The sequence below is a fragment of the Artemia sp. Qi Xiang Cuo genome, chromosome 20, assembly GCF_049724085.1.
Source record: "Artemia sp. Qi Xiang Cuo chromosome 20, ASM4972408v1, whole genome shotgun sequence".
Taxonomy (NCBI): domain Eukaryota; kingdom Metazoa; phylum Arthropoda; class Branchiopoda; order Anostraca; family Artemiidae; genus Artemia; species Artemia sp. Qi Xiang Cuo.
In genome coordinates this window covers 43,198,484-43,210,666 of record NC_142813.1, presented here as the reverse complement: position 1 = coordinate 43,210,666, position 12,183 = coordinate 43,198,484, and the positions used below count along the sequence as shown (strand labels likewise).

At 34.9% G+C, this 12,183-nt stretch overlaps 1 protein-coding gene across 1 annotated transcript in view; it reads right to left on the bottom strand.

Annotated features, from left to right (window-relative positions):
• Window positions 1–10,174, bottom strand: part of LOC148940233 (uncharacterized) — a 41,700-nt gene extending 31,526 nt beyond the window's left edge. Inside the window, exon 1 of the mRNA XM_089106106.1 lies at window positions 10,094–10,174. Within this exon, the coding sequence (XP_088962232.1) occupies window positions 10,094–10,174 (81 nt within the window). The remainder of the gene's footprint in view (window positions 1–10,093) is intronic.
• Between the last annotated feature and the right edge of the window lie 2,009 nt (window positions 10,175–12,183).

The following is a 12,183-nucleotide window of genomic DNA, read 5'->3' as shown; positions in this document are numbered from 1 at the left end:
GCGTCTAGAAAAAATATAAATACCTACAAAGTAATAAGTACTTTTGTATCTTTTCCTTTGAGATGAAAACAGTCCATCAGTTTTTTGACTGCTGAATGTAGTGGGAAGGGAGAAGAAGATTAGTTTCTTGAAGAAAAGAAGCAAGGACCAGCCCCCCGCCCACAGATTTTTATGATGGACGTTCACTTCCATATTGGTAATGCTTCATATACAACATTTTCAAAAACTGAATAAAAGCTTGTGTTAAAAAAAACAAACAAATTGGAGTAAAAATCATTGCTTTTGCACCAGCAGTAGAATACCATATATTTAAAATATAAGATTCTTTCCTTCTAAAGATGATTCGGGCAGAAATTAAACGTCCCCTAATTGAGTTCAAATACCGCTTCCAAGAGTCTCAATTTTTAATCAGCAAAAAGAGAAATTACATTTCTAGCTTCAGTCAGACAACGGCGCTTGTCGTTCAAATTTCGCTAAGATAACTGGATCAAAACAAATGCAATGCACAACATTTCTAAGGAAGTTTAAAAGGCAAAAAAACTGTGTGAACTCCTGAATCATCTGAAAAATCTTAAAGAGATTATTGGACGAGGATTTGCGTCCTTGGGTCACTTGGTCCAATGGCAGGCAGTCCCTACAGCGCAGGACGAAAGAACTGCGTTTGGGAGTGGGGTAAATGTGTTTTTTAATTTTAATCTTAAGTCAGATCTAATACGATTAGTACCGCAAATAATCTCGGTCACCATTATTGTCATTGAAGTGACCCGTTGCTGTACAACTAAGCATGTAAGTTTAATAAATCTATTGTCTTTTTATATGTGTTTGTTTCTCTTATATGTCTGAGTCTAGTCCGATAATAGGTAATTAGTTCGCCAGTCTCCAAGGTAAATGCTCCCAAAGGAATCTGATCTCCAGATAGCCCGAGAAGAAGAGGCCATGCTTTTTCATTCCTACAAGCACCAAAAGTTGTCGTCGCCACAGCTTAGAAAGAGTTTCTAACCCCTGCTAGCCTATAAGAATTCGTATCTCTTAAGCAAGATCTAATTGCGCCGTGGAAACAAAGCTCTGAGACGTCAAAACTTATAGTTCAATAATCCTTAATTACTACCAAAAACTTTACATAACATTTTGGCATCAAGTTAAAATACAGTTGACATTTGAATGAGATTAATTACAGTCGAACACAAATTGCTCGATAGAGAAAAATTGAACTGAAATAGCTTAAAAATTAGCAAGTTTAACTAGTGAATTGATCGCAAACTTCAATAGCGAATTCCTACTGAGCCTGGTAGTTCTTAAGTCCTTCTTAGGTTTATGAAAGTTCATGATAGCTTTGAATGGCCATATATAACAATTGACTCTAGTATTCAAAATGTCTTTAGTCGTGCCTACATGACATTTGACAAAGAAACAAAAAATCTTGAATATTAATGTTAAATAATTAAAAAAAGTAAATATCTCGAATATATATATATATATATATATATATATATATATATATATATATATATATATATATATATATATATTTGTTACTGTCTGGACTCAGGTTAATGTCGACATTAACCGGCGAATATCCAATATTCCTTTCTCTCTGCTTGAATTCAATCAACTTTGCAAATCAGCCTTTTCAGTCTTATGCAAGCTTTGATGGTAAAACTTTAAGTTAAGTATGAATCTCAGAATATATATATTGGCGTAATTAAACAAGAACAGACAGAACAGCAACAGTGAAGATTACGACATCCACTGCAAAATATTAGGTTACATTTATATTGCAAGCCTCCTAAATCAAAGCACACTTTGTCACCTATCTTTTTGACGTAAGTTTTAGTTTTCACATCAGTTTGTATTTCAGAGTTCTTATTTTATTGATTAGAAGGCAAAAAAAACCTTAAGCACAAGTTTCAAAGGCTTATGAATCTAAAAAAGATAGTAGGTATATATTAAGCGAACAGTGTTTGCTTTGGAGTCGTTAGAGGAGGATTAATGAGTAGATCTAGATAGTAAGTGAGTAGAGAGTATACAAGATGTAGAGTAGATGAGTAGATATGAAGTGTGGATGCTCCTAAAAATGAAGGATATGCTAGATGTTTTCCAGAGAAATTGCCTACGGATTGTTTTGGGTAGCCAACAGACTGATCATATCAAACAGTTCATGGTAACAAACTGTAAGTAAGGAGCAACCCAGCTCAATAGTAACCGAAACTCTAAAAACGGAATTTTAATACCAATAGATACATCAGAAGAATCAGATTTTAATTCGATTTCAAATATATAAGTTTCATTGTGTTTAATCTAACCTATAAAAAGTTACGCGCCTGAGAAAATTTGGCTGATTTTCGAAAAAAGGGGGAAAGACCCCCTAAAAATTATAGAACCTTAATGAAAATCACACCATCAGATTGAGCGTATCAGAGAACCCTACTGTAGAGGTTTCAAGCTTCTATCTACAAAAATGTGGAATTTTCCATTTTTTGCCAGAAGAAAGATCACGGATGCATGTTTATTTGTTGTTTTTTCTTTTCAACAGGGGTGATCGTATTGACCCAGTGGTCCTAGAATATCGCGAGAGGGTTCATTAGAATGGAAATCTAAAGTTCTATCAAAAGTAGCCTTTTCAAGTGACCAAAAATATGAAGGGCAGCTAGCCCCCCTCCCATGCTCATTTTTTCCCAAAGTCACCCAATCAAAATTTTGAGATAGCCATTTTGTTCAGCATGGTCGAAAATATTATAACTATGTCTTTTAGGATGACTTAATCGCTCGAAGCCCTATAGAGGAGGGCTGAAAGTTATGAACTTTACCCAATGTTCAAACAGTTTGTGGTAACGAACTGTAAGTAAGGAGCGACCCGGCTCAATGGTAACCGAAACTCTAAAAAACGGAATTTTGATACCAATAAATACATCAAAAGAATCAGATTTTAATTCTGATTTCAAATATATAAGTTTCATCGAGTTTAATCTTACCTATCAAAAGTTACATGCCTGAGAAAATTTGGCTGATTTTCGAAAAAGGTGGAAAGACCCCCTAAAAGTTATAGAACCTTAATGAAAATCACACCATCATTTTCTGCGTATCAGAGAACCCTACTGTAGAGGTTTCAAGCTCCTATCTACAAAAATGTGGAATTTTCCATTTTTTGCTGGAAGAAAGATCACGGATGCGTGTTTATTTGTTTTTTTTTTTCTTTTCCCCAGGGGTGATCGTATCGACCCAGTAGTACTAGCATATCGTAGGAGGACTCATTGAAACGGAAATTAAAATTTCTAGTGCCCTTTTTAACTTACAAAATATGGAGGGCAACTAGGCCCCCCCCCTGTGCTCATTTTTTTCCCAAAGTCACCCGATCCAAATTTTGAGATAGCCATTTTGTTCAGCATGGTCGAAAATATTATAACTATGTCTTTTAGGATGACTTAATTCCTCGAAGCCCCCAGGAGGAGGGCTGAAAGTTATGAACTTTACCCAATGTTAGACATAGAGTGACATAAAGACATATAGTGCTACAAATATCAGAATCAACTTTAGAGGACAATTTATGTCATGGGAAGATGTTTTTGAAATCCCCCTTCCCCCCAAACTCAAAATTTTAATTTAGAAACTTTTTTAAATATTTCTAAAGTACTGAGACATAGAGCGCTAAAAAATTCAGAAATAAATATAGATGAAAATTTATGGAATATGCAGACAATATTAAAATTCTCTTTCCCCCCAAACCCAAATTTTCTCAAGTTCTGCTTTTACAGCCTTTAGAGAAATACCCAAGCACTATTAGAGAGAACAATGCCACTATCCTACTCAACTTCAGTTGAAAAATTGTGTTTTGGAAAGATGCGGTTGAAATCACACGTCCCCCCAAACTCAAAATTTTCCTTTAGAAGCTTTTTTAAATATTTCTAAAGCGCTAATACATAGAGTGATACAAACATCAGAATCAACTTTAGAGGACAAATTATGTTAAGGGAAGATGTTTTTGAAATCCTCCTTCCCCCCAAACCCAAAATTTTCCAAAATTCTACTTTAGAAGCTTTTTTAAATATTTGTAAAGCGCTAAGACATGGAGTGCTACAAATATTAGAATCAACTTTAGAGGACAAATTATGTCATGGGAAGATGTTCTTGAAATTCCCCTTCCCCCCAAACTCAAAATTTTCAAAAATTCTACTTCAGAAGCTTTTTTAAATATTTGTAAAGCGCTAATAGATAGAGCGCTACAAATATCAGATTTGACTTCAGAGGACAAATTATATTATGGGAAAATGTTTTTGCAATCCCCCTTTACCCCAAGCTCAAAATTTTCCAAAATTCCACTTTAGAAGCTTTTTAAATATTTCTAAAGCACTAATAGATAGAGCGCTACAAATATCAGATTCGACTTTAGAGGACAAATTATATTATGGGAAGATGTTTTTGAAATCCCCCTTCCCCCCAAACTCAAAATTTTACAAAATTTTACTTTAAAAGCTTTTTTAAATATTTCTAAAGCGCTAAGACATAGAGCACTACAAACATCAGAATCAACTTTATAGGACATATTATGTTATGGGAAAATGTTCTTGAAATCCCCCTTCCCCCCAAACTCAAAATTTTCAAAAATTCTACTTTAGAGGCTTTTTTAAATATTTGTAAAGCGCTAAGACATAGAGCGCTACAAACATCAGAATCGACTTTAGAGGACAAGTTGTATTATGGGAAGATGTTTTTGAAATCCCCCTTTGCCCAAAACTCAAAATTTTCCAAAATTCTACTTTAGAAGCTTTTTAAATATTACTAAAGCACTAATAGATAGAGTGCTACAAATATCAGATTCGACTTCAGAGGACAAATTATATTATGGGAAGATCTTTTTGAAATCCCCCTTCCCCCCAAACTCAAAAGTTTTCAAAATTTTACTTTAGAAGCTTTTTTAAATATTTCTTAAGTGCTACAAACATCTGAATCAACTTAAGAGGGCAAATTATGTTATGGGAAGATGTTCTTGAAATCCCCCTTCCCCCCAAACTCAAAATTTTCCAAAATTCTACTTTAGAAGATTTTTTAAATATTTCTAAAGCAATAAGACATAGAGTGCTACAAATATCAGAATCGACTTTAGAGGACAATTTATGTCATGGGAAGATGTTTTTGAAATCCCCCTTCCCCCAAACTCAAAATTTTCCAAAGTTTTACTTTAGCTTTTTTAAATATTTGTAAAGTGCTAAGACATAGAGCACTACAAACATCAGAATTGACTTTAGAGGACAATTTATGTCATGGGAAGATGTTTCTGAAATCCCCCTTTGCCCCAAACTCAAAATTTTCCAAAATTCTAATCTAGAAGCTTTTTAAATATTTCTAAAGCACTAATAGATAGCGTGCAACAATCATCAGAATTGACTTTAGATTTCAAGAACATCTTCCCATAACATAATTTGTCCTCTAAAGTTGATTCTGATGTTTGTAACGCTCTACGTCTTAGCTCTTTAGAAATATTTAAAAAAGCTTCTAAAGAAGAATTTTGGAAAACCTTTAGGTTGGCGGGAAGGGGGATTTCAAAAACATATTCCCATGATATAAATTATCCTCTAAAGTCGATTCTGATATTTGTAGCGCTCTATGTCTTAGTGCTTTACAAATATTTAAAAAAGCTTCTAAAGTAGAATTTTGGAAAATTTTGAGGTTGGGGCAATGGGGGATTTCAAAAACATCTACCCATGACATAAATTGTCCTCTAAAGTTGATTCTGATGTTTGTAGTGCTACATGTCTTAGCACTTTAGAATTCTAGAAAATTTGGAGTTTGGGGAGAAGGGGGATTTCAAAAACCTCTTCCCGTGATATAACGTGTCCTCTGAAGTCAATTCTGGTGTTTGTAGCACTCTATCTTTTAGTGCTTTAGAAATATTTTAAAAGTTTCTAAAGTAGAATTTTGGAAAATTTTGCGTTTGTGGGGAAGGAGGATTTCAAAAACATCTTCCCATTACATGATTTGTCCTATAAAGTTGATTCTGATGTTTGTGGTGCTCTATGTCTTAGCACTTTAGAAATACTTAAAAAAGCTTCTAAAGTAGAATTTTAGAAAATTTTGAGTTTGGGTGGAAGGGGGATTTCAAAAACATCTTCCCATGACATAATTTGTCCTTTAAAAACGATTTGGTTATTTTTACTGGTCTATCTCTTGTCATATCCTTTCCCTAATTAATGCAGTTTAAATGGCTTATCTACACTTGCCACCTGCATGCTACCCTTAAGGGGTAAAGATAAACAAAGTTGTGACATCACAGACCCGCTTTCATTATACCATAACCAACGTCAGCATGGGAAGAAAATTAAATGGCTAATAATGGAAATAGGATTTTGGAATATATTTTAATGAACAAGGTTAAAAGTTGAAGTTGTGTAAGGTAAGCAGTGATTTATAATTATGATAGTAATATAGGATGAAATGTGAGCTAAAACAACTAGTAATGTGCAGTAATTGGTCAATATATACCAAATCATATTATTGAGTTAGGACTAAAGTGAATACACCATTCGATGCCTTTTTTTATGCTGATTATGAATATAATGAGCATTTCTATCGGAAATGAATTTCAGCCCCCCCCCTCCTATATATGCCAATGCAGGGTTAGGTTAGGTATAGCCTGTATAGGGGGGGGGGGCTGAAATTCATTTCCGATAGAAATGCTTATTATATTTGTAATCAGCATAAAAAAAAGACATTGAATGGTGTATTCACTTTATTTGAAACTCAATAATATGATTTGGTATGTATTGACCCCGTTTTTTGCCCTGGATTCATCACTAAAAGTTTCATTGTCTTAAATTAACCCCTTACCAAGATGGCAAAAAGTAACAGTCAATATCTACAAAATCATATTTTTGAGTTAGGACAAAAGTGAATACACCATTCGATGCCTTTTTTTATGCTGATTACGAATATAATAAGCATTTCAGTCGGAAATGAATTTCAGCCCCCCCCCCTATAGAGGCTAGACCTAGCCAAACCCTGAATTGGTATATATAGGAGAGGGGGCTGAATTTTATTTCCGATATAAATACTTATTAGCCAATATTTGTAATCAACATAAAAAAAAGGCATTGAATGGTGTATTCACTTTAGTCCTAACTCAGTAATAGGATTTGGTAGATATTGGGTCTATATCTACAAAATCATATTATTGAGTTAGAACAAAAGTGAATACACCATTCGATGCCTTTTTTTGCTGATTACGAATATAATAAGCATTTCTATTGGAAATTAATTTCAGCCCCCCCCCCCCCTATTTATGCCAATTCAGGGTTAGGTTAGGTATAGCCTATATAGGGGGGGGGGGCTGAAACTCATTTCCAATAGAAATGGTTATTATATTCGTTATCAGCATAAAAAAAGGCATCGAATGGTGTATTCACTTTTGTCCTAACTCAATAATATGATTTCGTAGGTGTTGACCATTACTTTTTGCCATCTTGGTAAGGGGTTAATTTAAGACAATGAAACTTTCAGTGATGAATCCAGGGCAAAAAACAGTCAATATCTATGAAATCATATTATTGAGTTAGGACAAAAGTGAATACACCATTCGATGCATTTTTTTGTGCTGATTACGAATATAATAAGTTTTTATATTAGAAATGTATTTCTGCCCCCCCCCCTATATATGCCCTTTCCGGGTTAGGGTAGGCGAGGTTAGGTATAGCCTATATAGGGGGGGGGGCTGAAATTCATTTCCAATATAAATGCTTATTATATTCGTAATCAGCATAAAAAAAGGCATCGAATGGTGTATTCACTTTATTCCTAACTCAATAATATGATTTCGTAGATATTGACCAAAGTAACTAAACTAGAATTTACTAAATTTGGCCTAGATCAACTATGGCTTACAAACTAGGCCTTAGCCCTGAAGAGGATGGTTAGGCTAGCTAATATTTCGAACTTCAAGAATGGTCATAAAAGGAAAAATAATAATCAGTTGTAGACAAAGGTAAGTTTATATTTAGCTCACATGAACTTACCTGTCATTTGTTTTGCACATATCATTTCTTTCTACCCCATTTTAAATGAAAATGGCCGTTAAATGATGATGATGATGAACGAATTAAAGACCCCTCTTAACTGCTCGGTCACTTGGGTCTTCTTTTACAATAAATCTGGATCCCACTTTAGTTAGTCAATCATCAATAATCTGCTCTGTCACATTAATTAATCATAAAATTATTCGTCCAATCACATCGTCCTATCTCTCCCAATGGCAATTATAAATTGTGCAACCAGCTTTAGGATCTGTATATTGTCACTATCATTTGCAAATCCTCCCAAAATCAAATTTACACTCAACTGTTTTCCTTTTTTCATGAAAAAAGGCGTGGATGTGCTGTCTTTGGAAAGTGTACTTATCACAATCTATAAGAAGATGCACCAGACTTTCTTCTTTGTCACCAAACTCACAGTCACTTGACTCTCCATAAAACTTTGCCCTGTATAATTTTGTATCTGCATGGCCTGATCTAAGACGAAATGCTAACCTTCCCTCTTTCCTGCTTAATCCTTCGTACACTTGTCTCTCAAACGTTCTTGCTACTTTTGGGTAACAAACCAATTACCAGATTTATTTCTGCTATCCTCAAAATCATACGTTCTTACTGATTGTATGAATTGATCTAATTACATTGCAGATCTAGGAGTTGAACCATTAGTAAATACATTTATTGTTTCACATGCCATTTTAGCAGCTGTGTCGGCACTCATTCCCCTCAATCTGAACATGGGCTGGGATCCACTGAAGACATATGGTAGCTGTTGACATAAATGATACTATTTCCATTTAGCACAATACAACTTCTCTTGAAGTTTTCTCATTATGATCAAAATTGGCGAGTGCCTCCAATGCATTTTTTGAATCTGACAACAATACAATGTTTCTTTGGTTGCTAAGGTTTTCTTTAGCAAATACAATTGCTTCCTTTATGGCTATTACTTCAGCCTGGAAGATTGTTGCCTCTGAATGCAGTTTAAATGACTTTGAACTTGTATCAAGGGAATGCATAGGCGGCCCCTACTGCATATATTGGGTTCATGGGCACCCATATGGGGAGGGGCTCCCGCCCCCCCTGGCTGAATGATGCTGCTTTATTTTTATATTTTTGTTCTGAGATTTCTATTATATAGCATTAAAAGTGCCAATTAGATGAGGTTTGCCCCCCCCCCATGGAATTCAGCTTATGGGCACCCATGATTGGGTTACTTTTCTTAGATCTGTCTGTATACATGTCAATGAATCCCCTGTATTTCTCTGCCATCATTAATTTAAAGTTTATCCTGGAATCATGGTATCCATTAGTTTCAAACTTAAGATTGCACTGTAGCTTAATTGTCTCCCAAGGAGCAAGTAATGCAATTTCTGGAATTTTTAACATATCTGTCATTTTTAGTGTCACTCCAAACTGTTCACTGATACGAGAAGACATTTCAAAGACATTTTCCTGGTTTCTCTTTTTAAACTGGTTTAAATATTCTTGATTTAACTGGGTTTATATTATCTGTTGTCTACAATTTTTTGATATATTTCAGGACATTTATCTTTCTCCTGGTTTCCAGGCTTTCAAGTCCTGACTCTGGCATTAAAAACACAATAGGGGTAGTCTTTCTGGCTGCAAAGGCAATGCGTATAGCTGCATTCTGTTCGGAATTCAACTTTGCTAGGGTTGTGTCACTGCCTGAGGAATAAATCACGGAAACATATTCTATCTTAGACCTAATATATTTTATATAAAACTCCATCATAAAACTGGTTTTTGCCCCCAGCTAACAGTTGTAAGCATCGTCATAAGATTCAGGCTTTTAACGCAAGCAGCCTTGGTCATTTCAATATGTGATTTCCAATTCAAATTTTTCTCTATATTCACACCCAGGAACTTTGTTTCACTCACAAACTCAATCTGCTGGCCATAAAATATAATTATTGTGGTAACTTTCGTTTTTTTCTGAGTTATTAATATGGCTTTTGTTTTATGTGTTGAAATTTGAGATCAATATCAGTCGCCCAGTTTTCAACTTGCACTAATACTTCTCAAATAGCTTTGATTCCCTCTTCCAATGTCCTTACCATAACCCACAAAGAGTTATCATCAGCGAAAATTCTCGCATTTGAATCTGCTTCTCCAATAGGGATATTATACTCTCCCATATTGTAAAAATCAGGTCCTTCTTCTTCTTCTTCTTCTTCTATTTAACAGCAGGCGGGCTTTTCAGTGATACTATTTAGCCCTTTCCCTTTTGCTTCACTCTGTGGGCTACAGAGCTACTGGCTTGATTGCCTCATGATTATTAGATATTTTCAGATATTTTTCAGTAGATCTTTCAACTCTAGGAGTTCACTTATGAGTTGATAGATGTCGATTTCTATGCTCTGTGTGCAGGTATAGTTGGCTAGGCTCTTGGCTGATAGTGAGATTTTGTGGTGTTTGAAGCATTTTAACAGTTTGCAAAGCAAGGTATGTTGTACAGACGTCAGCATATTACATTCAAATAGGCAATGGTCAATTGTTTCATTATTCATATTACAATGCCTACAAAGAGGGGACAGGGAAATTGAACCACTTGAATTAGAAAACTTATACGAGAATGCAAGAAAATTTAGTCCATTTGTTCCAGAGCGAATTCCATGATAAATTTTAGAAAGATACTTATTGGGAAAGGGGGAAAGGATAGGATTAATCTTATTAAAATTAATATCTGATAGCTTCCATCGGTAAATATCTCTAATCGGGATTGGTCTCCCACTTGGCTGGTCAATATTTATAAAAATTTTTGCTATTTCACAAACCTGATGATTACTGCTCATGCCAGAGGGGCTAGGAATATACTGAAAATAAGCTTGTATGCCATTTGAAGTAAAATTATCTATAATACTAAGACAATGATAAGTGTCAATATCCAACTTATATTGAGGAGGTGAGGCCAGAAGCTCAAGGCTGGATAAAGAGTCAGAATATACAATAATATTATTTGAATTTGCAATTAAAGGTTGGTTTTCCTTAATGTGTTCTAATGCCATGATTATGGCATTTAACTCAGCAGACATTATATATAAATTATTATATAATCTCTCGCCCATTGCAATTTTCAGGTGAGGAAGGAAAGCACCACTTGCTACCTTCTCATTCATTTTTGACCCATCAACAAATATTTGGAAGTGATTTTTATAGGTAATTTTATTAAGTTCAGCAAATTTTTTCTGGACAAAAGCAATGGGGGTTAAATATTTAGTCCACTTTGAGAAATTAGTATTTATTATAGGACTTGACCAATTCCATGGAGGGGATTGGGGGAAAGTGGGTGCAATAGACTTTGCTGGTACGGGGAACTTCTTCTGAATGCTGGAATACTCATCTGCAATGCCTCTATACATGGCTCGATTTCTTAACCAATTATGTAGTGTGTGTGAGCTATTTGATTCAATTTTTGTAAGATGTTTTGTCAAGAGAAAACTACGTCTCTCCCTTACTGTTGTTAATCCACTCTCCATAAGCAGAAACTTTGTGCTTGTGGGTTTCCTAAGACCAAATGTGAGACGTATTATATCATTTTGTGCTGTTTCAATTTTTTGCATCTGGGTCTTTGCACATGCACCATATACAATGAGACCATAGTCAATATGGGTTCTTATATGTTATTTATAAAACTGGAGTAAGGTTTCCTCCGTACAGCCCCAGAGTGTGGAAAGAAGTCTTTTTATTATATTTGTTTTTCTACAGCATTTTTTTATTGTGTATGAAATATTGTGGTGGAAATTAAGTTTTTGGTCAAGCATGAAACCTAGGTAATTAATATGATTATCTTCTGGAATAGTCCTTTTATTTAGAGTTAGTTTTGCATTAACATGGTTTCGCTTCCGGTGAAATTGGATTATTTTTGACTTGGTAGGTACAATGGGTAAATCTGAATGTTGAGAGAATTTTTCAAATTGGAAAAGTGACTTTTGCAGATTTGACTGTGCTATCTGGAAGGTGTTGCCAGATGACTATAGCACCAGATCGTCAGCATATTGTAGGTTCGTGTGGGGTAGGTTCATGTCCCTGAGATATAGGGCAAAGAGGAGGCAACTGAGGACTGCTCCCTGAGGTAGCCCTTTGGCTATTGTCTTTTGGGGTGAAGAGGCTGAACCAACACAAACAATGAAACTTCGCACCTCTA